Genomic DNA, 24,781 nt, shown 5'->3' with positions numbered 1-24,781 from the left:
TATTATAATGATGAGTTTTGTTATAAATACTAGGAATTTTATAGTAAAAGGTAAATTCAACGGGGTCGATTAGAAGATCAATCAATGAATAGTTCTGCGATTGGACCCGTGAACTTGCTCATAGTAAGAAAATGTGATTGTTTGAAGGTATTGATAACAATAAACAAATGTTGGGCGGGACGAAGTTTGCCGGGTCAGCTAGTAAATGCATAATTATCGTGATGTCAAGTTATATACTTTTTGAAACAAAACATTGAAAAATTGTAAAATAACAAGCCTTTTCTGTACGAAAAGTCGACGTTCTGACCGGTCTTTACGCCATCTAATTCTGCCATCCAAACGAGCAAATTCTCCAATTCATAATTCACTGTTCAGATTTTCAGTTGCCGTACTGTGAAGATGCTGGCATAGTATGGTTTGTGGATTATTTCTTTGAGAATTATGTCTTTGGGAGCGATGGAAATGTAATGTTGCTAAGAGATAGAGTAGTGCGGGGCAAAGGTGCGCACGGGGCAAAAGTGCGCGTTGGCCTTTTTTAAGCAAACGAGCATAAAAAAACACACAACGACAACAGTGTATTAGTTTGATACATTATTACGCCAGCAGCTCACACACATAAACAAGATACATTTCATGAAAGTGACAAAAAGTTATGAGGTAAAAAGAGTTTTGCGATGTTTTGATCTAATTTTTTCAGTTTTAGAGATGACGATTTATATACCTTAAATAACTGGAAAGTTCGAAACTACACTGTCAAGGAAACCTTCATTCTATAATAGATGATAGTACGTATTCGTTTTTGTGAAAAAGTTCAAGAGATTTTTTTTAAATTCGATTAGTTAAAAAATTGCTTGTGGGGCAAAGGTGCGCAGTGACTGTGGGGTGAATGTTCGCACTGGCGTTTTGCGCTGAAGAAAAATCATAAAATGTTTTCAACAAAAAGGTTAACGGGACCCACAAGAAGAAAACTGATTTGAAGAAATGCACTCCAGGAATGCTCAAATGGCCCGACAGAGGCTTCGGGAGGGAGTCTCAAAGAGTCGGATTGCGGCAGACCTCGGTATTTTTGAATTAGCTCTGAGGAAGAGGCTCATATCAGAAAGTGATTTATGATTTGAATCTTTTTTTATTGACATTTCTACTTCTGCTGGGATGTGTCAGCGAGCACCTCGGGCGGTTAAGATAGGTATTTACGAGAGAGCAGTCTGAGGATCTGGTGAACCACTGCAGGGCACTGGACAAAGCTTTCTGTGATATGACTCTCAAAGATTTACGACGTCTGGCGTTTGATTTTGCGGAAGCCAACAACCTCCGGCACGAATTCAACCAAGTTGCAAAACTGGCAGGAAGAGATTGGGATTCTAGTTTCATGAGGAACCATCGTCTGTCTTTTCGAACCCCACAACAGCACAACGAAGCAACAGCACTCCAAGGCAAAGCGTCGGAATCCTCAGAACTGAAATCCAAGATGGGGAATAACAATAAACTATTGCTTAAAAATAATTCCAAATGAATTTCAAATGAAAAATGTTTTTTATTTTCACCATGCATTCGCGAGTATAGATTACGTACATAAAAATAATTTCTGTGGCAACTTGAGTGTTCGAAATGATTTATATCAATATATCAATTGTGGGTGGGACGAAGTTCGCCGGGTCAGCTAGTTTGTTAACAAGAACAAATTCTGTTTCAAATGTTGGACATTTTCGGATATCTTATATTGTCAGTCTCCTCCCTCTCAAAAATTTCCACGTGGTGTGTTCGACCATAACACCCACTCTTCTCCACCCATGCAAACCATAGAACACCCCCTTCCTGCCTACTGGACGGTGCCTACACTCTCTAGTAATGATTGCACTCCCGCTTCTGATGATAAAGCATTTATTTTTAGTATAAGTTATCTCAGAAGTTCAATTTAAAAACAGCGCACTTTTGCCCCATATGGTGCGCACCTTTGCCCCCACTATGGGGCAAAGAGGCGCATTTGTCTTTTTGCATTATTTGCCCAACAATCACAACTCGAGGAATGCTTGTAATACACGTTTCGAAGGTAATATATATAGTTACAATTTGGTAAGCAAACGGAATTTTATTTGCTTTTAATTCAACGACAGCAGATAGGTGCACACCTTTGCCCCGCATTACTCTACTGAAAAACTACTTGGATATTCAATATGTTCAGTGTTCCAGTGCAACTCTAGACAGCGAGCAATTGTTAATTTTTAAATTTTATAACGTTTGCTCTGGGTAGTTCGAAGGAGGAATAGATTCCTGCTATGAGCGTTCATAATAGATTGTCTGGTTTAACGGAGTGTTATGGTAATCATTTTATTCGAAAGATATAATGCCTTGAGGTGATATTTGTCACTCATCGACCCGAAAAACTTGTTCCAAAAAAACTTAAAAATTTATTTGAAAACAGACTATTGAAATCAGAAAAACTTGTATATAGACGAGTGCCAACTCGAAAATTCCGTTAGTTATGCTTGTGCAGTGCATGGACAGAAATCTCGTATATTGTTCCAACGGGAACAAGAATTAATCAAGTATCAATCATCTTCAGTTGTTTCTACAAAGCCACGCCAATCCATCGATTCTTTTCAGGATCACCACACAGTTCAAAAGTGTTGAAATTTATGTATTTTTCTCCATAAATGATAATTCAATACATATACTCATCCACTCACGTTCCTACAAGAAGAACGTTCAGCAAACCGTTCATTGAGAATTTTTTCAGATGCATTCCAACAAATGATAACTAAGCTAGAGGCGAATGAACTGCAAAGTTTAAAGCCTCCTCAAAACAGAGAACAGAACAGATAACTAAGCCTACGGTAATCCTACTTCTACCTTGCGGTTATATCACAGTTATCACGATTAACTTTTCAATAGGACCTATCTGTTGTGATCGATTAATTTATTGACTTTCTCTTTTGATAATAACTGCCCTGTAGACGGGTATTTTTGTCAGATAGTTTGATAAACGAGGCTCTTTTCTAGGATCTTGATCGTCGAACACATCAGGTAATGCTTTTACCGCTGAGCTATCAACGGTAGAGGAAGTCGATGAAGAAAATCGATCAAAACAGATAGGTCGTTTGAAAAATTAAGCCATTTCTAGTTTTTATTTATAAAATCTATCCCGAGTGAATGAGATTAACAATAGAACCACCGACAGTGTTTATTAGAGTGCCATTGGATGTATGGGAAAAAATGACCTTCGAATTTTCAAAGGAAACTTGATTAAAAATGTTGATTTCCAGGAAAAACTACCCTATGCAAAATATCAGCTCAATAGGATTTTTTTGAGTTTTGAGTTTTTTGAAAACCAAAATCACCCAAGTGGGGAGTAAAGGAAATTGGGGTTTCCGAAAACAAAATTTGATGTCGAATGTCTTCAAATTGCATGAAACGTCGAGATCTACTGTCATCTCGAAAAAAAATTTTTCGTCAAAAATCGACACTCTGGGACTTCATTTTTCCGAAAAACGAGGCAAAACGTATGGTTCGAGATGCCAATGAAAATCGTCATATCGATTTTTCATACGGGACTCCCTGCGAAATGTTGATTTGCACGATAAAATACCCTATACAAAATATTAGCTCATTCGGACTTCATTAACTATTGTTGCAGATCTTAAAAATTAAGTTTTCTGAAAATCGAAAAACCACCCAAAGGGTATCGGGGCTACAGTTTACTCAAAAAAAAAAATGTTTTCGAGATAACTGTTAATCTGGACGATTAATACGATTTTAAGACATTTGGCATCAAACTTTTTTTTTAAAACCTCGATTTGCGGTGATTTTTAGTTTTTCAAAAAAAAACTCAATTTTAACGTTTGTGACACCAGTAAATGAAGTCCGAATGAGCTAATATTTTACATAGAATATATTATCGCGCATATCAACATTTCGTAACAAGTTTTGATTGAAAAATCGAAATAACTATTTTTTTTGGCACCCAAAACCATACTCGTTTCATACTCCGAAAAAACTAAGTCCTAGAATGCCGAATTTTGACAAAAAAAATTCGAAATGACACTCGATCTCAACGTTTCATGCAATTTTGATTTAAAAAAACTCAAACTCTGACCGCTTTGCGCCACTCTCCCTTAACACTTTGACGTCCGCACGTTTCGTAAAAAATTCGCTTGGCGCCGGCAGCGCTAATTCGGACTACTTGATTTGTCGCCGCTCGTTCTTGACATCATCGGGAAATCATAAATGTTTGAGTTTTACTAATCTCATCGTTAGTTTTCATAAGCTCTCAACCCTGTTCCCCTACTTTCATGATAATTCAATGATATTCATACGTAAATATTAAAAACCTGTCCATATTACGCCCACTATATGTCCATGCGGGTAATCATCGAAAAAATGTTCTACTTTTCGGTCTGTTTTAATTTTAGTAAAAACATTTAAAACATTCGGCCGGTCAATTCGAAAAACAGTATATTGAAATTCAAGAAACTGCATTGAGATTTGGAAAAACATGAGTTTTGAAAGATAAAAGTACTTTTTCTGAAACTCCTTAACCATTTCAATTATTCCCTCCTACTTAAATTATAGAAAAAAATCATTACCAGTATAAAAAAAATATTTACCGTATTATTTTTTTCTTAATTGGCATTAATTCCTTAATTATCTCAATTATAATCAATAAATTATTAATTATTAATGAATAGTGACAAGTATATGTATATAATGCCAAATTAGTAAGAGCGACTAATCTCAGCGGACTTTCCTCATCGTGAACGTGTTACCAATATGCGAAAGAAAAGCATTTCAACCATTTCCCGCTTTTCCATTTCCCATAATCATAAATCATCTGGAATTTCATTAAAACATCGAAGACGGATGGATATGTTTATTACTCCGGATTGCTGATCAATTCTCACAACACATTGCCTTCAAAGTTCGCTAATATATTCCAAACCATAAACTAATGCTTCCTTCCGGAATACAGGGCTGGCCCCGACAGCACAGAACTATCCTTCGTTGTTCATTTTTCACAAAACACCAAACACCGTCTCGACACGCGCAACTAACGATATGTGGTTGACCGGATCCGGAAATCGCCGGAAGGATACTGCACACCGCAATTTTCGCCCGGTTCTGAAGCGAACCCAGGTGAAAGTTACCACTCACGAATTGGGGGGCCGAATTGAGTTATTATCTTCCCTAGCTGTGTCTTTTGTTGCGAGCAGCAAAGCTGTTAACAGTTTGGAAAAACGAGAAATAAAAATTGACATCGACAAATTAAATTATTCAAGAAGGGTGGGATTATGCGGACAGAGTTAATTCATTGTAATCTGTCACGCCAACATGTTGGGTTGTCCGGAAAGTACGTGCTGAATTACTTAATCGCAGGATAGAATCATAAGCATAATTCTTAGCGTTTTGTTCCTCAATCTTCCGTCATACTCCACACGGTTAGCTTGAAAATTCCATTCCTCTAGAACTTCTTTGATTTCACGTGGTTTCGGGTCAAGGTGTGTTTCATGTCATCCAAAGGGTCGAAGTTTTCGTTTGTAAATGAAAAAAAAGGGTTTTAAACGAGACATGAGGTTTGGAGTTGTCTTGGACCTGGAACATGACAGTGGATGGGGCGGCTAAATATTCGGACAACACAATTGATATCTTCATCCCGATGAAGATTTTTTGTCCTTCTGCATAGCGATTTTTTTTGTGTGCTATCAAGAGGGATTTCGTTTGACGAATATTCATTCGTGTAAAATTCGCATTGAAAAAATATTGATCTCATGGTATCGAGCACTGTCACACTATGTTTGATTGAATAAGGTTAACCAGGCAACACATTATACCGCACTTTGCATATCACAGAATCTTCTCCAGAGGCTTACCAAACAAACTGAGAGCCTTGTAGTTCTCGCCGCTCGTGTTTTCCTAGAACGAAAATTCTGAATACTTTCCGTAGTTTGCACATTTCTCATACCAGGTGGTACAGCTGCATTCTGCAGCTTATGAAGTAAAAAGCTTAGGATTTATTTTCTTTGTTTTGTAATTGCGCTTCTGTTGTGAGTCTGTGTAGCAGATGCTGTTGTTGGTCGATAGTAAAATGTGACGGAAGGAGTTATGGATGCGGGTTTTCGTTCAGCTCGCTCAAACGATGTTGAACAACAGGGAAGGTAAACTAAATTAGATTTTTCTCTCACTTTGGTAAAGTTTTGCCCAAAATCATAAATCTCGCCTGAAGGGTGGCTGCCTTGAATGAATGAGCTCTTGACGGTGAAATTCCAAACTCAAAAAAAAAACGGGTGCTTATCAGAACTCGTCGGCAACTTGGCGTACAAATTGACTATTAACTCTGACAGACATCGCGTGCTTCCACGTACTCCGTAGAACCGTAGAACTGTTGTGTGCTAAATTTGGCATTAACGCCGTTGTTTGTGTATGTTAAATGTAGCTCAATTCAATACTCAAGAGATTGGAAAGACGAGAAAAAGAGGTGACGAGTGAGGATGAGTGACCTAATTTAATGGTGCCCAATTTTTTTTTTACAGGTAATCGACCCTATAAACAAACTCTTGGATACTGTGGACTTCGATGCGGTATTTTACTCGCTTGATTGGCACCCGAGCGATCATGTTTCGTTCATCGATAACATCAAACAGCGGCCGATACATCCAACCAGTCCGGTAAGCTTTATGTGATTTAGTTATTCGATATACCCGAGTAGTGATGAGCATTTTGACGTCGGACTACGTCTTTTATTAAGAGTGCCAAGTCAGAAAACAGGTCACGATTTTATGAAATATAGTTAACGTTAATAACTACTTTCGCTACGAATAAATTTTAATTAATCACGCACCAATCGGATCGGAAAGATTTGTTTGATATGCTATACATTGCGATTACCTAATTCGCAAATGGTTTAAGTTAACGAAAATTGGAAGCATTCCTATTTTCGCATACAGCTGTTGTTCCCATTTGTGTGCTTACCTACCCGTTCTATCAATAAGGCGCAACCTATGTATATGTGACATACAATATTCACCTACCACTGCGAGTCAAATGCAGCGTTCGTTCTATGGTCATCGTGGAGAGAGGAAATATTGCAATGTAAGCTCGCCTGTTTTTACTGATTGAAAATCGCAGAATCAATTCTGTTAGCATGTAAACAACATTCTTTATTGATGCTAAGAGGTCTGCATGATATATAGGAAGAATGGAGAAATGGAAGCGAACAGCGGTGCACCGGGTCTGACTTTCATGGCGTTTGGCGAGTGTGCACCTGTATTTTCGCACGACACGCACACTTTGTTGTGGGTATGCGTTGCCAAAGGTAGATTGAAGTCGTTAAGAAATGTGCAATAATGGGGCTGAGGGAACCGAATATATGATCGCCTGTGACCGAATGTGTCACTGAATGTCGCGATAGCGTCCACGATAAATATTGCATTTCGGCATTACTAGAAAGAAGCAAACTTTTTTCCAGGAACCTATATAAACGCGTTTTACGTAAAGGTTTTTTTCACAAAATTGAACTCGGATACAAATTGAACTAAATGTTGTTTAGGATTCCTCCCGAATTGCACGCTAGTTACTAATACTAACGCGAGGACCTTCATGGCATACCTGATAACTGTCTAAGTTCGTTGGTTTGAGTTCTCGATGAGTAAACAATAAACCGTCCACTAACGGTGTACCTATTTTATGCATTAGGAATTAAGTTTTCGTTTCACTTTATAAGGACGTAAAAATAAGATTGTGTACGCGGGTAACGAGATTCGTGTCAGGGGGAGTAGAAGTTTGGATTGAAGTCAGGTTGAATGAAGAGGCAGATTTGTGTTCATTAGTCACGTTAATTAGAATAACCATTGATTAGAATAGTTCATCAGTCATCCTCGCTCTCAACGCTCGTCAATTCATTTTCTAGTCAATTCAAATCATGTTGACGGCGAATGCCGGGGTAGTTCTAGTCGAAGCGAAGCTACTGCGAGGAGAGTCGATTTTCATTCTTCATCTTCGAAGGTTTCGGGCCCTGGTCTTGCCAGTGGTCACCATCGTATGACTATTCATGGAGACGTATGTGCTATGCCATTAATGAACATCATAAAATGAGCTTTCAGTCGACCGTCGAACTAATAATGTCATATGATATCTCGACTTTTTTTTTCGTTTTATTCCTTAGATGTGCATCGTTCTGTAATTAAACAACAGTGTTCACGGGGAACGCTCACCAGTTAAAACGTTTATTCAACACATTTGGATTTGATAGGAGAGAGTTTGACGGTTGCTTTGATATGAGCAATCCGTGCAATCCGTGTAATCCATCATGTATGGATGTGTGAGGGAGGAGGTGGATGTATGTGTGCAGCTACGTTTGAAAGCAGAATAAAGAGAGAAAAAGCATTCATACCCAGGAAACAGTCAAATTAGCTGGAATAAAAGATAGCTAGAAACAACGTATTTAGACAGTGGTCAGGTATGCTATAAGGGTCCTCGCGTTAGTGTTAGTAAATAATGGCCATATATTTCTTCCTAAAAAGTTTCATATTTGATGTAGAAATATGTGTTCTATATGATTTCATATATGTTTTTCACGATGGAAAATATGATTTACCAACGTTTCCTACTGTAGTCTGATACGACTGACTTGAAACCCAGGATCGTATGCCCTGTTGACAGCGTAAACAGCATAAACAATAGCTCCGTCATTGAAACATTGATGGAAGCGTGACACCGTTGCTTCCAATCTTCAAAAAGGCCCAAGGTATCCACCATGGAAAAAAAAGTATTGACATTTTTTAAAGGACAACACAGACAAAGGAAGACCCGTCCCACAAAAATGTTGCCCTTTTAACCTCGAGTAAACCGCGAGTATTCGGTCGAATCCTACTAAACATAGAAATTAGTTGAAACTTTGTATAAACAAACCTTGAATTAGCGGCTCCGCAAAGCTTATGCGATTGAGCCTTACAAATAAATGAACTGGATAAAAAAAAAAACAGACAAAGGATTAATTTACCTGAACGTAACAATGAGGATCCCATGCATCGTTGAGCTTTCGATCATATTCGTACACTTCACAACTCCTTGGTGTTCCAATTTACTCTCTTTTTGACACCTAACAGTATGCAATCCGATATGTTTTTGTTTAAATTCGAGGAAAGTTTTTCGCAAGTTTTATCAATAAAATGTTTTTGTTCTGCGGGAATTAATTGTCTTTCTCAAGATTCATTGTAACCCTAATAAGTTCATGAAAGATGTAATTATACGTTGATGGTACTTGATTGAAGAAATTACCAAAAGAATGCATTTGATCGCAGTATTCGATAAACTCTTTCGCTTCAAAGCAATTTGAAGTTCTGAAAAGAACTGAATTTGACTTGCTGAAAACACAACAAAATCTAGCATTATGTACCTGATGTGTGGCGACTGTAGTTTTTTCGAAGCCGCTGCTGATTTGTATGGCTTCGGCGTTTTCGAATACAGCGATTTTTGAGGATTTATTTGATTTTTGCTTTCGAGCAGCCGCACCAGCAGTAGCAGCAGCTTTCTTCTTGCTGGTTGCCTTCTTCACAGCAGCAAGTTTGGGTTTTTTCAGCGATTACTTTTTTTTCTCACCGGATTATTTGTCAGCAGTGATGACATTTTTCGAATTGTTCTCGACGTATGTCTTCTATGCTCTGCCCTTATTCCCGGAGACGGTGGCCTTTTTCGATGCTGGCGCTTTCTTGGTCGTCTTCTTAGCGGTACAATTCTTCTCTCCGGTGGACTCCTTTTTGGGCGAATCATGAACGAACACGCCGCACCAGTGCGCTTCGTTCGCACAAACAGGCTCTTGATGGTGACTTCTTTCGAAGCTATTTTTGCGCTATTGAAACAAGTTTTTGTATGAATAAGCAACAAACATATAACGTGTAGACATTTCATCTTTCGAATGAATCGGTTATCATACCATCTTTTTCAACTGGCAAAGAGGTCTTAATATTCAAAATTTTGTTTCTCCAATGTAACGCTCTCGTTCACAAAACTTTGAATTTGAAAAACGTAGTCCGGCGTCAAAATTATTCTTACATAAAAAGTCTTGAAAAAACATCAGCCATTCTATGTCAAATCAATATAGTGGTTCTCAGATTTTCGTGAAATGTGACAGTTTTGCTCCTTCTTCACAAAACATTAGACCCTTATTTTTTATTTTTTTTATCAGGGTTTACATTTAAGGGTGGTCCGAAAACTCTCTTTTTTCAAAAATTCTTAAATTTTGAACTACTGAACCGATTCTGATGATCGACATATCGAATTGAAGTCAAATAGCTTTTTTTTAATAAAATATTATACTTGCAGGAATTTTGGGTTTTGATTTCTTTGAAAAAATACCACACAGAAATATTGAACGAAAATTGAAAACATGTTAACTTTGAAAAATCATAACTCAAAAACCGAAAAAACACCTCCTTGATATCCCGATATGATATGTAAGAAAATCTCAGCTTTCAAGAAAAAATATTAAAAATATCTCACCTTTGGTCCCGAAACTATTTAAGCTATTGAAAAACTATTTAAACCAATAATGTTCGTCATCTTCGAAGAAAAAAAAACATGAAATCGACTCTCCTCTCAGTTGCTTCGCTTTGACTAGAACTAATTCGGCATATATTTGTTTAGCCGAAGTATAGTAAGTAAATATAAATACAGTAAAAATTGAACGGGAAAAAATATTCATAATTATATGATATACCATGATGACCCACCTCATACCCCTATAAAGGTTTGAACTGGCCGATACATCTAGTAGATAATATTAATGTTTAACCAAATTAAGAGAACAGTATTATAAAACCAAAATCAAAGTGAACATACTCTGTTGCAGGCATAAATTTCTATTAATCGAACATGCAAAATAGGCAAAAACTGCAAAAGAAAAACAATGGTCCTATCTGTATCGACATTAACATAATAATAATCTCAACTTTAGGCCCAAAGTTTTTTCAAGGCATGTCAAGAAAATTTCCAAGCCGGGAAGATCATTGACAGATTAGGAATTGAACCCAATATCTAAAAGTGTCTACTTAGAACATGATAGAGATCTGCCACAATTCAGAAATACTCAATATAATCATCCGATAAAAAGAAAGTTCACGATGATTCTGAATGAGCTATCCCCATTCCAGTTTCCACTTCGGACCAGGGTTACCATATCTACAGAATAATCTGTATTCATAAAGATTTTTCAGACGTTTTGAAACCAAGAATCTGTAGATACAGATTACAGATTTTTTAGGTTTTCATACAGATTTACAGATTTTTCAAAATAACGATCCAATATTAGTTATGGCTTATTCTCAATAATATTTTTTCCCAACTCAGCAATGTTATTCATATAGCATTCGAATTAGTCTGAATGAAAGTCATTAATAATAATACTAATATATTAATGTAATACTGCCTTCCTATGTTCAATCTAAGACGAAAAGATGCTGAAGTATGCGTCATCGGCCAGCTTTACAATAAATAAATAACACCGTTTATCTTTTTCCTACTGAAGCAAAGTGAATGCGATTTTTTACATGGATACCATCAACTTTGTCAAATTCATTATAACTATGCCAACCAATGATTCTTCTTCTTCTTCAATGGCACTAACGTTCCTAGAGGAACTTCGCCGTCTCAACGTAGTATTACTTGCGTCATTTTTATTAGTACTTAGTTGAGATTTCTATGCCAAATAACACGCCTTGCAATGCATTCTGAGTGGCAAGCTCTAGAATACGCGTGATCACAGTGCAAGTCGGAGGAAATTTCTTTGACGAAAAATTCCCCCGACCAAAACGGGAATCGAACCCGAACACCCGGCATGTTAGTTATGACGCTAACCACTCGGCCACGGGAGCACAACCAATGATGCTAGAGCTTATATTATGCTTCAAAATCTCATATATGAAACAAGTTTTTTCTCACGTACGTATAACTCATCATCACAAGAGAACGGCTGATCAGATTCGAGTCGTCTATATATCTTTGTGTCTGTCTCCACTCAAATTAGAATGATAGAATATTTTGAAGAATATTTAAAAAGAAAAATTCGATAAAAAGTGAAATAAAAAAAATATTATGCATTTATTCTACAATGATAAGTTTGTCCGATTGGAGTTAATTTCTTCAATTGAAATTAATTTTGACATTGTTTCCCCACTATGTAAATAATAATGGATTTTAAGGATGAAAATGAGAATGGGCCGCCAAATTGTTGTCGTACAATTCGAGTAAAGATTATTCGATTTGAGCTGTCTTTATTTTTTTTATATTCCTTTCTGGCCGTAGATCAATGTAGCGGTGAAAAAAATTATGAAGAAAAAAGGAAAAATTTTGCAAAACTAAATTACCATATTTTCTACAGTAATGAAAACATTTAATTTGCTTTCGAGCTTGGTAATCTGATAGAATTAATTACTTCACACCACCGTAGATGTCGGAATTGTACATACGTCATCGCAAATTATAGATTGATTTTCATTTTCTATTATAGAATGTTTAGACTTCAAAATTTATTCGACTCTAGCAGTGACAAATTCCAATTAAAAGCTTGATCAATTAACACGTTCGTCGCCCAACGCGTCGCCTGAGTTCCTTGCGGGGCGAAACTTGCGGATAAATTATTGAATGAAGATCGATCTTAGTTTGTAGACAACTTTTACATGATCTAGCAATATTTTCTTTAATTTGAAAACGAATTGATAACAATAACACATTACAAAGTCATATTATATGGGTTTCGCAAAAAAAACTACAGTACAAACCACCCGTACTATAATCTAATAGTATAAATATATAGTATACTATATAGTATAGTATAAAGATTATAATAATATGGTTACAATTTTATTATTTTTCTACATATTCTATAGTTATACTTAGGTGCATATTCTATCAAATTCCTTTTAAAAATCCTATTCAATTTGAGCGGGTAAAGTGTTACCCATATCTGGGTGACGGGGTGACGAAAGTGATAATTGTTTTGGAATTTAAGCCACGAACGTTCGCTTTCGGAAAACAAAACGTGAAAAACCGAAAGTATTCATATAAAAAAATCGATTTTGGGCGAGACAAAGTTCGCCGGGTCAGCTAGTTGAATTATAAATTATAAAAATTTAAACATTTGCGGTCGTATTAAATTTCGACATGTGTGTCTTACTGGTTGCAATCATTTTTACTTGAAAATGCAGTGATATGACTTATGAAATTATGAAAGATGAAGAAGATTCCTTTATTTTTTCAAACTTGTATCATAAAAATAATTAGTTTGGCGTCTTTTGCCTTTTATACTTCTGTTTGAACATACAGAACAATGCCCTTTACATCTACACAGTGCCGCAACACATGGAGTTTTCCATTAATCCTTTCCTCGAGCACAGATGACAACTTTTGTTAATACTGTGAACCGTTATCTTTTATTCATAGTAGTACCGTTTTGGTTCGTGAAAAAGTTCACAAAATATTGCAATTCGTTTAGAAAAAGTGTGAACTATAATATTATAATATTATTATAATATTATAATATTAATATACTTCTTTGCTGTGGTGACTGAGAGCAGACAAACGACCCCAAATGGGAAATACAAATTTCGAAACTGAAGTTGTGAGAAAAAACTCAGATTAAAAAATTTTTTTAAACCAAAAACACAGATTTTATTATGGCAACCCTGCTTCAGACCCCACATAAAAAATTCATTAGGTATCAGTGTTCTGGCAGTGTTCACTTAACATAATCCAGGCCCACCAAACGCGAGCGGGGCTCAACTACCGTAGACAACGCTAATTTTTTTTATTGTATACATCAACAAAACAACAACCAAAAATTTCATCATCATTAGTACGAACATGGTAGTTAAACCTGTGAATAAATTTTATAAATTTTAATCAATTGGAAACATAAATGAATTATTTAGAAAAAATTGATAAAACCAGTTCACAAAACAGCTCTTCTGGTTAACTGAAACAAAAAAATTTAGGAGAAAATGCCGTTTTCAACGTTTTTTCTTACGTTTTCCGATTTTTTTTAAAATAGTGAAATTTAAAATTTTTATTTTTTATTGGTTCATTGGCGATAGAGAGATCATGTAAATTCTACATAAATCGGTTCAGTAAAACTTGAGATATCGTGTACGCCAGTTTGAAAAAAAAACTAGTTTGAAGCTTATTGTTTTGTCTGTATTAGATTAGATACTGCATCACTACAATGGCTATAACTCTGTAATCAATAGGATTTTAGAAGGGTCCTTTCAAGGGCATTTTCTTGAGTGAATAAACTTCAGAAATATGATTTTTTTTTAAATTTCTAGACTAGAATACTGCTCTAATTAAAAAAAACTGCTAACACTAACAATACGAAAATTACCATCTCATTTATTCATTTTCATTATACATCCTCCTTTCCTTTCCTCTCCAGTTGAACGCCGACAACGCCCAAGTGTACGATACAGTAATTTTCGCTGGACCTCCGCCGATGAAGCAGCGGTTGTGGCCGCGGCACTGCGTGCAGGACTCGTGGGGCTCGGAACTGCACAAAGATCTGAAGGTACACACTATCACTACTGATCATTAGGTTGGTTTAATGAGCTAATAACCGAATCCTAATGTTCGATTTGCGGCACAGGTTGTCGACCAAGGCATCAAGGTGTACAAGGGCACCAATCCGGAGGTGGACTCGTATTCGGTATTCTGGGATAACAAGAAGCTATCCGACACGACGCTGTGTGCCCAACTGCGAATGAAGGGTGCTTCCGATATCTACGTTTGCGGTCTCGCTTACGATGTGTGCGTTGGTGAGTTGACAAACAAATCCCGTCCGAAAGCGAGTCAATATTAGAGCAAAATCGGTAGCAGCTCACATTGTTTGTAGCGATAACGACGTGTTAGATAGGAAAGAATAAAACTAAGCTTTCCCCAAAACGGGACTGTTGCACGTTAAAACAAGAACAATACGGAGAGCCATAAAAGATAGTCAAATTGGTCCCATCCTACCAACAAGGATGGGACCGATAAAAATGTAATAAAACTTCCTCCTGGCATCAGGCACTCACATTAAGCGAGCGGAAGTGGAGATTCCCGATTACCGATTGCAAGACAGAATTAGATTCGAAATTTCAGTAGTTCTATCACTCACATGAGCAGGTTTTCATTCACGCTTCGTATAATTCAGAAAATGTTTTCGATGTATTTCAGGCGCAACTGCGATAGACGCCCTTTCAGCCGGCTATCGGACAATTCTGATTGATGACTGCTGCCGGGGAGTCGATCTCAACGACATTGAAGCTACTAAACAGACGGTCGTATCGAGCAACGGAGTGATTGTTAATTCCCGAGAGGTAAGAATATAAGGATAATTGTTGTATCGAATGAATAACCGTCAGCACCATAGGGCGTGAAATTTCACGAATTGCTATAATTTGATCGATATCCATCTTAGTGGGTGTTATTTTTCATTTGTGTTCAACCTAGCAGTAGGGTCTAGACATGAAATAGACGTGATGGACCTAGGTTTCTTCAAAGGCTGTTATCATATTGTTTTAATTTTCGTTAAAAAATAGTATTTTTTATTTTGAAAAAAAATTTCGCCGAATAAAAAAAATATATATAAAATATACCTAAATTAAAACTCATTTTTTTCAAAAACGACGCTTGAAGAAAATAATGTTTTACACGTTACATTTTTGTGTTTGAATTCTCGCGTTTGACATGTTCTTGACATGATTCTGAATAGAAAAAAGTTAGCAGAGCATGTAAATCGTGATAATTTATAACTACAAATGTTACAAAATAAAATTTAGTAGTAATTTTTCAAATCAAAATCAAAATTATCTATTTTTTCTGAATTTTGAAAAGAAACATATTTTCGAGAAAAATAAATATTAACTCTTTGTGGTCGTTTGTCTGCTCTCAGCCACCACAGCACGAAACCATGCTAATGGCGGGTTTACATTAGGGAGATCTATAGCTATAGATGAATTTATTCACGTGAAAATAGGTGTAAACGGGTGAGAATAAATATGATACACTTATTCGAGGTATATATAACTTGAATAAATTCAGCATAAAGGGTGTGTCACATCAAATTGCATCACGGAAAAAACGCTATAGAAATTTAATTTTTAGGAATTATATCTTCAGCTTTCGCTTATAATCAGATAAGAGTGTATAGATCACGTTGGCCATGCTTCACTGTAAATTTTTCGTAAATTTGGAAAAATGTCGTCGAAAAAGAGCGTCGTGAAATAATCCTGCGCACGAAAAAGAGCGTCGTGAATTAATCCTGCGCACTCATTTCGAGAATCTGGAGTTGTCACATCGGGACATCGGTAAGATGCTGGAAATCGTCCAATACACGGTCAGCAGTGTACTAAAACGATACTTCGAGAACCTAACCATCGACCGGAAGGTGAAGAACGGCAAAAATGGATGCTCCGTCAGTGAAAAAGATCACAAGCGCGTAGTTAAGCAGTTTAGACGTGATCCGAGAAGTTCGGTCCGGGATGTCGCCAATAAGCTGAATTTGTCAAGTTCATTCGTCCAGCGGACCAAGCAGCGGGAGAGCCTGCGTACATACAAGGTTCAGAAGGCTCCTAACCGCGACGAAAGGCAAAACATGGTGGGGAAGACGCGAGCCCGTAAGCTGTACACCGAAATGCTGACGAAGCCGCATTGCCTGGTAATGGACGACGAAACCTACGTCAAAGCGAACTTTTGTCAGCTGCCGGGCCTGTTGTTCTTCTCCGCAGAGGACAAATTCAGCGTTCCGGAGGAGATTCGCAAGCAGAAACTATCCAAGTTTGCCAAAAAGTACATGATGTGGCAAGCGATCTGCTCTTGCGGAAAGCGGAGCGCCCCCTTCGTGATGACCGGCACGGTAAACGGGCAGGTTTACCTTAAGGAGTGCCTACAGAAGCGCTTACTACCACTATTGAAGCAGCACGAGGGCCCGACCATCTTCTGGCCGGATCTCGCTTCGTGCCACTATTCAAAGGACGTGTTGGAGTGGTACGAAGCCAACGGGGTCACCTTCGTGCCAAAGAAAATGAACCCGCCCAACGCGCCGGAGCTTCGCCCAATAGAGAAATATTGGGCGATTATGAAGCAGGCCCTCCGGAAGAACCCAAAAGTTGTCAAATCGGAGGCGGACTTGAAGAGAAAATGGATTTCTGTTAAAAAAAAAACTACAACCTGACGTTGTACAGAACCTTATGGACGGGGTAAAGAGGAAAGTGCGAGCATACGGGCTTGGGCTCGAAGTATGAATAAAAAGAAAATGCCAAAAGTTGTTTAATAGTTTTTATTTTACTGTCTAAAATTTTCAAAAGGATCGGTCTACTGGGCGAATTTCTACAGCGTTTTTTCCGTGATGCAATTTGATGTGACACACCCTTTATATATATTTTTTTAAATTTAAAAAAAATTATTTTTTGAAAAAAAATAGTTTTATTTTTTAAAATATATCTTTTTAAATTTGATATTTTTTTATGAAAATTTAAAAAAATTCCTACATCTCATTCTTTGACCAGAATTTTGAAGGTATTATAGTATTTGAGTTATAATTTTTTGTAAAAAATCAAGATATTTTTTTTGGCCCTTTTCTAAAAGTAGTTCCTTTTTGAATATTTCAAGTATGCAAAGTTTCTTACAAGACCCATGTGTTTACACCCACAACGTTTCACTGTTATCTAAGATGGTGCTGCCAACTCCTAAGACGAGTTGGCATGAAATCCGTCTATGACAATTCGCCTGTAGCGAAACGGGTGAATAAGTTTCTTGGATATAAAAATGTGAAATGATGTGAATTGAATCAGTTCTAGTCTAGAGCTCAAACTTCTAACATGTTTCTATTTATCACTACAGTACCTTACGTTCTCAACTCATATACTTGCTAAACTGACTGCTTAGTATCAGTTGTTAAAAATTTCGAACTATCTACGTTGTTTATTCAAATGTTAAGGACTTATTATTGTGCTCATCGTGTCGTTGTTAAGCCGGTTTAGAAACATAGCTTTATTGTTGTTATTATCAGGAAATGATCGACGGTTGCCGCGGCATCAAAAAGCCGAATATGTGAGCGAACCTTCACTTTTACCTATAAAAGTTCTATGACTATAAAATTGACTCTTACAAAAACATAATATATCTATAGGTGTTGAATCATATGCGTAATATGATTTGTTCATCATAAATAATTATCTATCACGCCCTGAAAGATATTATTCACTGTTAGTTCAAGTGTTGTATACCGAGGATTATTTCCAACAAATATTGGTTGGTGATTGGTTGATCATTGATACAACTCAAAAAACCTTTTCGGACAATATTTGGAAACTAGGATTGGTGTAGAAATATTCGAGATGAGTACCCTGATTTAACACGTTTGTCGCCCAGCGCGATTCGGTTGTGTTTCTTGCGGGGCCCAAATTGTCTGTTACTTCGAGTGTCAAAGATATTTTTTTTTGTATCGGAATTACGTCTCCGACATGTCTGAACGCTTTGTTTTTCTAGACAAAGATAACTGAAACAGACATAAACTATTGTAGACATTCGGTCTGACGTGAAATGTACGGCTAACTTAGATCCTCATCAGTGACCTCTCCGCCAAAACTTCATTAAAACGGGAGCTTTCAACAAAATTAGTAATTTCAAAAAACATCCGGCCGTTTGTCGCCTTGCGCTGTTAGCATACAGCAAAAATGCTCGACATCAAAATCAACTCCTAGAGCCTAGATTTACGTATGCTGCCACAGTGCGATTCATATATACATATGTAGGGGTGCTGCGGGTGCTGCGGGTGAGACGGAAAGTGGGGGTATAATGGACAGTTGGTTGATTTGTATAGTTGCATTATGAATTTCAAATTTCTGTTGATGGGAACCCCTTCTATATGCTATTCTGTAATATTTAAACCATCCCATGATAATAAACTCTGATCGAAAGTGAAATAGCGAAATAAAAACCGAAAATCAAACATGATTCCGCGTATTTATGTAATTTTTCTGGTTTCGATATTACGCATTTTTAGTGGTTTATTTGCAAAATTGAATTCGATGATGACTATATTCAAGTTTGTCAGTTAACAGAGAAGCGATATCAGGTATGTCCTACGTAAAAGTAAATTCATTCGTGAGTGGTAAATTTAAACTGTTGAAATAATTGCACTGGTAGAGTTGAAATGGACAGTCACATCCAAGATCACATCCAATGCATGAAAGAAGAAGAGAAAGGAAGAATATTCAACTATTTTTTCTATTGCTTTCTCTTTTTGTTCTATTTCATTTACTAGACACACAAACGCTGAGAGAGAGCGAAATTATTTATCTCGCGTGCGACAAACTTCTACGCTTCGTATGAACCTGTCCATAATCTCTCCACTAGGGCAACACGGGGTGATTTGGTCATATGGGGTGATTTGGACCACCCCTTTATCTCGAAAATTACGGCTCATCTTGGATTTTCTATAATGTCATTTCCTTTTATTGTTGAACCGTATGTACCTCACGTAAAAAAACTTTGGTAAAACTCCACAAGTAGAGGGAAACGGTAGCATAAATACATCAAGTACTTTGAGCGTCAAAAAATGTGAGTTTTCCGATCGTGGTTTTAAGGTTTTTCCCACTGATTAAACAAACTTTTCGTATATTGTGCAGTAATGTTCTGTTCGCCTACAGAAGAGGAACAATTTGATGTAGCTAAACTGTAAGTTTGATAACAATTAATTAAATTAATTGCATTTTAATTTTTGCGTGTTGTGTGGGGTGACATGGACACGTTTCTGTGGGGTTAATTGGTCGTACAGGTTTGAGACTTTCCTTTGGTCTAATTGATTCCAGATGCCGCTGAATTAAAAGAAGAGGATGGACAGACAACGTTGGGAGAAGGAGGAGCTTGAAAGAGCAGCGCAGGCCATCGAGAATGGATTTTCTTTGACCAAGCATCAAAAGTGTTTGAAAATGCTCGACCAACAGTGAAAAGATTCATGCAGAATTCGAGATGGTGTCAATCCAACTTTTCTGGTCTGGAATCTGGCCAAGACACCTGGTATCGATCCCAAAACATTGTTACTGATTGTAACATTATCCCAAAATACTTTACATAAACATAAGTATGTTTTTTTCGATGAAACACACACTGGACCAAATCACCCCACAAACGGTCCAAATCACCCCGCATCAAATTTTAATGTCCAAAAACCATCCCTTTTATTTTATGATATATTTGGTAGATTGAAGCTTTATATAATGATTAAACATTATTTATTGAGAGAAAACAAGTGTAGCTCACTATACAATGTGACATTTTTTATTTAGACCGTATTGGTTTGGAAATATTAAGCGATTTGCATAGGTGGTCCAAATTCCCCCCTTTTCCCCTACATGTCCATTATACCTGCATCGATAAAAATATTCTACTTTTCGGCTTGTTGTAATTTCAGTAAAAAACATGGAAAAACACCTTTTATAAAACATTTGTCCAATTTTTTCGGAAACCAGAATATTGAACTGTAAGAAACTGCTTTTAAGTTTTAGAAAACATGAGTTTCCAATGATACAATTGAAGTTCTCCTCAACATGTATGTCTTACCCACACTTCCCCTACGTGTACTCGCTCATGTTTCTCATTTCGAATCAATTTTCCATCTCCTTTCCAGGTCAAAGCGATGGTGGAAGGAAGGGACCGTCGGCCAGAACTGGGCTACAAGCTTGCCATGGAGCTGAAGAACGCTGACTCGGATTTGTCGAAAAATAACGCCTGTCGACGACAGTCTCAGCCACAGCCGGACAGGCCACAGTAAAATTATGGCTCGTGTTTGTCTCCCCATTCCCAAACCTGCGCTCTCTTTATCCATTTCAGTGCGGTATACTGTGCTAGCCTTCAGCGTTTTTGTTCAAATGGTTCCCGAGTAGTCTATCCACATTTTAATAATCGTCTGGTTCTTCCTATTGGAGAGGATATGGTGGGATAGAACCGATTTTCCGGTCACTTGTTCTGTTTCCTATACGATGGCCAGCCGATGCTAATGTTTCACTCGTCCATTTTTAATGCTCTCTGTTTTCGCTGGAGCGTAATTTGTGGCTTGAGATTGAGTCCGCAAAGTTATTTTTGTCTGTCAAAATTATGGGAACTCTAAACTATGCCAATGTGGGGAGATATATTTAGTGGAGTGAAGAATCCACACAAGGAGACCAATGGCGGTTTACCGCGATTGTGATAATTAATCGATTCACTCGGATTGTTTTCTCCAGTTGAGTTCCAACGGTGGAATGTTGTTGATAATTCTATGATATGCCCAAAACCGTGGTTTAATTACTTAAATTGATAGTGTATTATTCGTTATCATTTAGAAGGTGAAGGTACTTACTTACAAAAGATAGTTACAGACCGTTACTGAGGATAACAATGTAAATTACATTCCGATGAATTCTTGTTTTGAGGTTCGTAGTTACACACTAGGGTTTATATTTATTGTAGGTTAAAAGCACTTTTTCTGTTCTATTCTGTACCTCTCTCTTTTATCTTTGGTACACAACTAGGGCCTTAAATATTGGGTAGTTTTCTTTACTTAACACATGTACAAGCTTAAAATCATAACGTTCCTTGTAAAACGGATCTCAAAAACAAAACAGAGCAACAAAATAGAAACATAACAACGGGTTATGGATACTTTAGAAAAAAAAAGCGTTGTTCGGTGGGTATTGTCTTCGCTGCCGGAGGGTATGTAGGAAGACAATACATAACAAAAGTTGTTGACATATTTTCCCAGTGTGTAGTTCCATGTTTTAGAACAAAAACGATACGATAGAGAATATAACCGGAAGCAGAATTGATAATATGATGTAAGTCAATGTGAAACCTTTGTTGAAGATAATTAAATCGGGAAAGCATACACGCAAACAAACACACGCATAGTAGGGGTTATGACTGTCTTACGCTTATCTAGAACTAGAAAAGAACGAAATCCTATCATTTCCACTTCCGGTGCTTGGGTGGTTTCACAGTTTTCTGCTCTACCATTTTTGTACGGTAGCAATTGCTGCGACTATCTTTCCAGGATTCTGTTTTTTTAAGCACATGCATACGAATTTAATGAAGAAGCTATACATCAATTCTTTTAGAATCCGGAATCACAAAACCAGTTGTATCTCGGGATTGATTAAAGGTAAAAAAATGTTTTATATCAGCATGCAGATAATTTATTGTTCTTTTCAGAAAAAAATATAATCCTGTTACAGTTTTGATAAAATTTAGTTTTGAGTACTTTTCTTGGGATATCCTCCATAAAAGTGTGGACTCTCTGTTGGTTAACCTCAGCCATTTTATTCCTCGATCCCTGCATGTCTGCAGCATCCCGAGTCATTTTTGCCCCCTACTTCAATTTCCGCTTGACAATTGCCCAATATTTTTCGATTAGGTGAAATTGGGGGCACGTTACAACGTTACCACGGTACCACTGAAGCACCTCTCGACTGTAGTGACAGCTTGACAAATCTGGCCAAAACTTCACCGGAACTTTTTGAGTTTCAATTAACGGAAGAAGGCACTCTTCCCTATACATGTTCAAGTCCATTGTCTTGTTTATGACGAGAAGTTTGGCTTTCTGTCCACAACTGCAAATCCCTTGCCAAATCAAGAGCTTCCTGACAAATTTATCAGCGAAAACGGACCTCAATTTGCTGGGACCATCACCTCTTGCAGTGACCTTATAGAATTTCAGGCCTGGTAGCTGTGCAAAAACCATCTTCACGTATGTTTCTTCATCCATCAGCATGCATTCTTCGTACTTTGTCAAAACCTTGTTGTACAACTTTCGAACGTGTCTTTTGGCCACCAGATTTTGCTTCAGCGCCCTTTTTGGTTGCTTGCAAGCACGGAAATTACGATAAATTTCTCCATACGGATTCTCATTAAAAGATTTCAGACACGCCTACTACGACCTCTGATATAAAATAAACAGTAGTGTGCCAATGAAAATTAGCACTAAAAGCACTGGAGGTGGTGTGTTACTTGCCGTTCGCTCGAATTTCAAATCCCGACCGCTGATTCCTCCTGTGAGCTCGACGGTGCAGCAATTACAGATGACGATACTCACGACTGACGCTACTCTCTTTACCTATGTTTAGTCTATATTCCTCCCGATCGAGTGAACGACGAGAATTTGATCGAAAATCATCTTGACACGCTCAACTGGGTGATTTCGCAGACGGGACCAAGAGATAATATTGTAATATTTGGTGACTCTACTCTATTTGGTCCCTCTACCCGGTCAGTTCTCGTTCCTCGGTTGGCTTGACGTCACGAAAGCTGCTCGATGCATATTGTACTGCTGGACTCAAACAGATGAGGGGAATAGTAAACGAAAACAATCGCATGCTCGATTTGTGTTTCGCTAGCAAAGAACTGTGCCATTATGGTTATACAAGCTCCATCACCGCTCGTTATAATCTGCAGGCATCATCCTCCCATACTAATGGATTTGAAGATAAAACCGCCCCATCGTTTCTACGTTTCTGCGTCTCCTACGATTTAAGTAAAGCCAATTTTGACGGCATGAATAATTTCCTTTCTCGTGTAGAATGAAACGATGTTTGGACTAATGCCGATCTGAAATATCTTAAGCAGATGAAGCGAGCTGCTCTCAAACGGTTCACCAAGTACCGCACAGAATCTACTAAGAATAGATACTTGAAGATAAACAACGAGTATAAGCAGCTTAACAACTGTCTACCACCCAAAACGTTCCTCGATCATCTGCTTCCGTTCTACAGTTTGCTATCACCGACAATATGGTTAGTGCAGCTGGAAAGGAACTAAAGTCCTCCCTGGGTTGTGGTCCAGACGGTATTCCATCACTTGTTATCAAGCGTTGCATGCATTCACTCGCGAAACCACTTGCAACAGCGTTCAATCTATCGTTGAGCACTGGCGTATTTCCGAACTGTTGGAAACAGTCGTATGTTTTCCCCGTGTTCAAGAAAGGGTGCAAAAGAATTATTTCGAATTCTCGCGGTATAGCTGCGTTGAGCGCCATGGCCAAGCTGTTCGAGTTGGTCGTTCTTCATGAGCTAGTACATAGATATACACATTATATTTCTGAGGATCAACACGGATTCATGCCAAAACGTTCAACGACAACTAACTTAACTTGCTTCACGTCCTATGTAATACGCCAAATAGAGAATGGTCAGTAGGTGGACGTTATATATACGGATATATCCGCAGCATTCGATAAAATGAATCATCAAATCGCTGTTGCTAAGTTTGATAAATTAGGCATGAATAGTGATTTGTTAATCTGGCTTGGATCATACCTCAGTGGTCGTAGCATGTAAGTCAATATTGGTGACCATGTTTCGACACCCTTTCTAGCTTGGTCCGGTGTTCCTAAAGGAAGTCTCCTCGGACCGTTTTTATTCCTGTTGTATATGAATGATGTCAACGTCATTCTGAAATGCCTCAAACTATCGTATGCTGATGACCTGAAGTTGTTCTACACAATAGAGCAGCCAAAAGACGCAGTTTTCCTGCAGCAACAGCTAGAAGCATTCGCCGAATGGTGTCGTATTAACCGAATGTCACTAAACATGTCCAAATGCGCGGTGATGTCATATGGACGCAAACACTCTCCTCTTCACTTCGTTTATGCTTTGGCAGGCTTGCAAATACAGCGAGAATTGACTGTTAAAGACTTGGGCATCCTAATCGACACGAAATTAACATTCAAAGACCACATCGCATTAGTCGTGTCCAAAGCATCTTCGAAGCCGGGATTCCTCTTTCGGTT

At 37.6% G+C, this 24,781-nt stretch overlaps 1 protein-coding gene across 2 annotated transcripts in view; it reads left to right on the top strand.

Annotated features, from left to right (window-relative positions):
• Positions 1-21,918, top strand: part of LOC129776740 (uncharacterized) — a 120,977-nt gene extending 99,059 nt beyond the window's left edge. For both annotated transcript variants that reach the window (XM_055782565.1, XM_055782564.1), the window contains exons 5-9: positions 6,525-6,659; positions 14,417-14,545; positions 14,624-14,792; positions 15,193-15,335; positions 20,651-21,918. In XM_055782565.1, the coding sequence (XP_055638540.1) occupies positions 6,525-6,659; positions 14,417-14,545; positions 14,624-14,792; positions 15,193-15,335; positions 20,651-20,794 (720 nt within the window). In that variant the 3' untranslated portion in view covers positions 20,795-21,918. The remainder of the gene's footprint in view (positions 1-6,524; positions 6,660-14,416; positions 14,546-14,623; positions 14,793-15,192; positions 15,336-20,650) is intronic.
• The last annotated feature ends 2,863 nt before the right edge of the window (positions 21,919-24,781 follow it).

Source organism: Toxorhynchites rutilus, chromosome 3, assembly GCF_029784135.1.
Source record: "Toxorhynchites rutilus septentrionalis strain SRP chromosome 3, ASM2978413v1, whole genome shotgun sequence".
Classification (NCBI taxonomy): domain Eukaryota; kingdom Metazoa; phylum Arthropoda; class Insecta; order Diptera; family Culicidae; genus Toxorhynchites; species Toxorhynchites rutilus.
The sequence above is the reverse complement of the archived record's forward strand: the minus strand, read 5'-3'. Positions and strand labels throughout refer to the sequence as shown.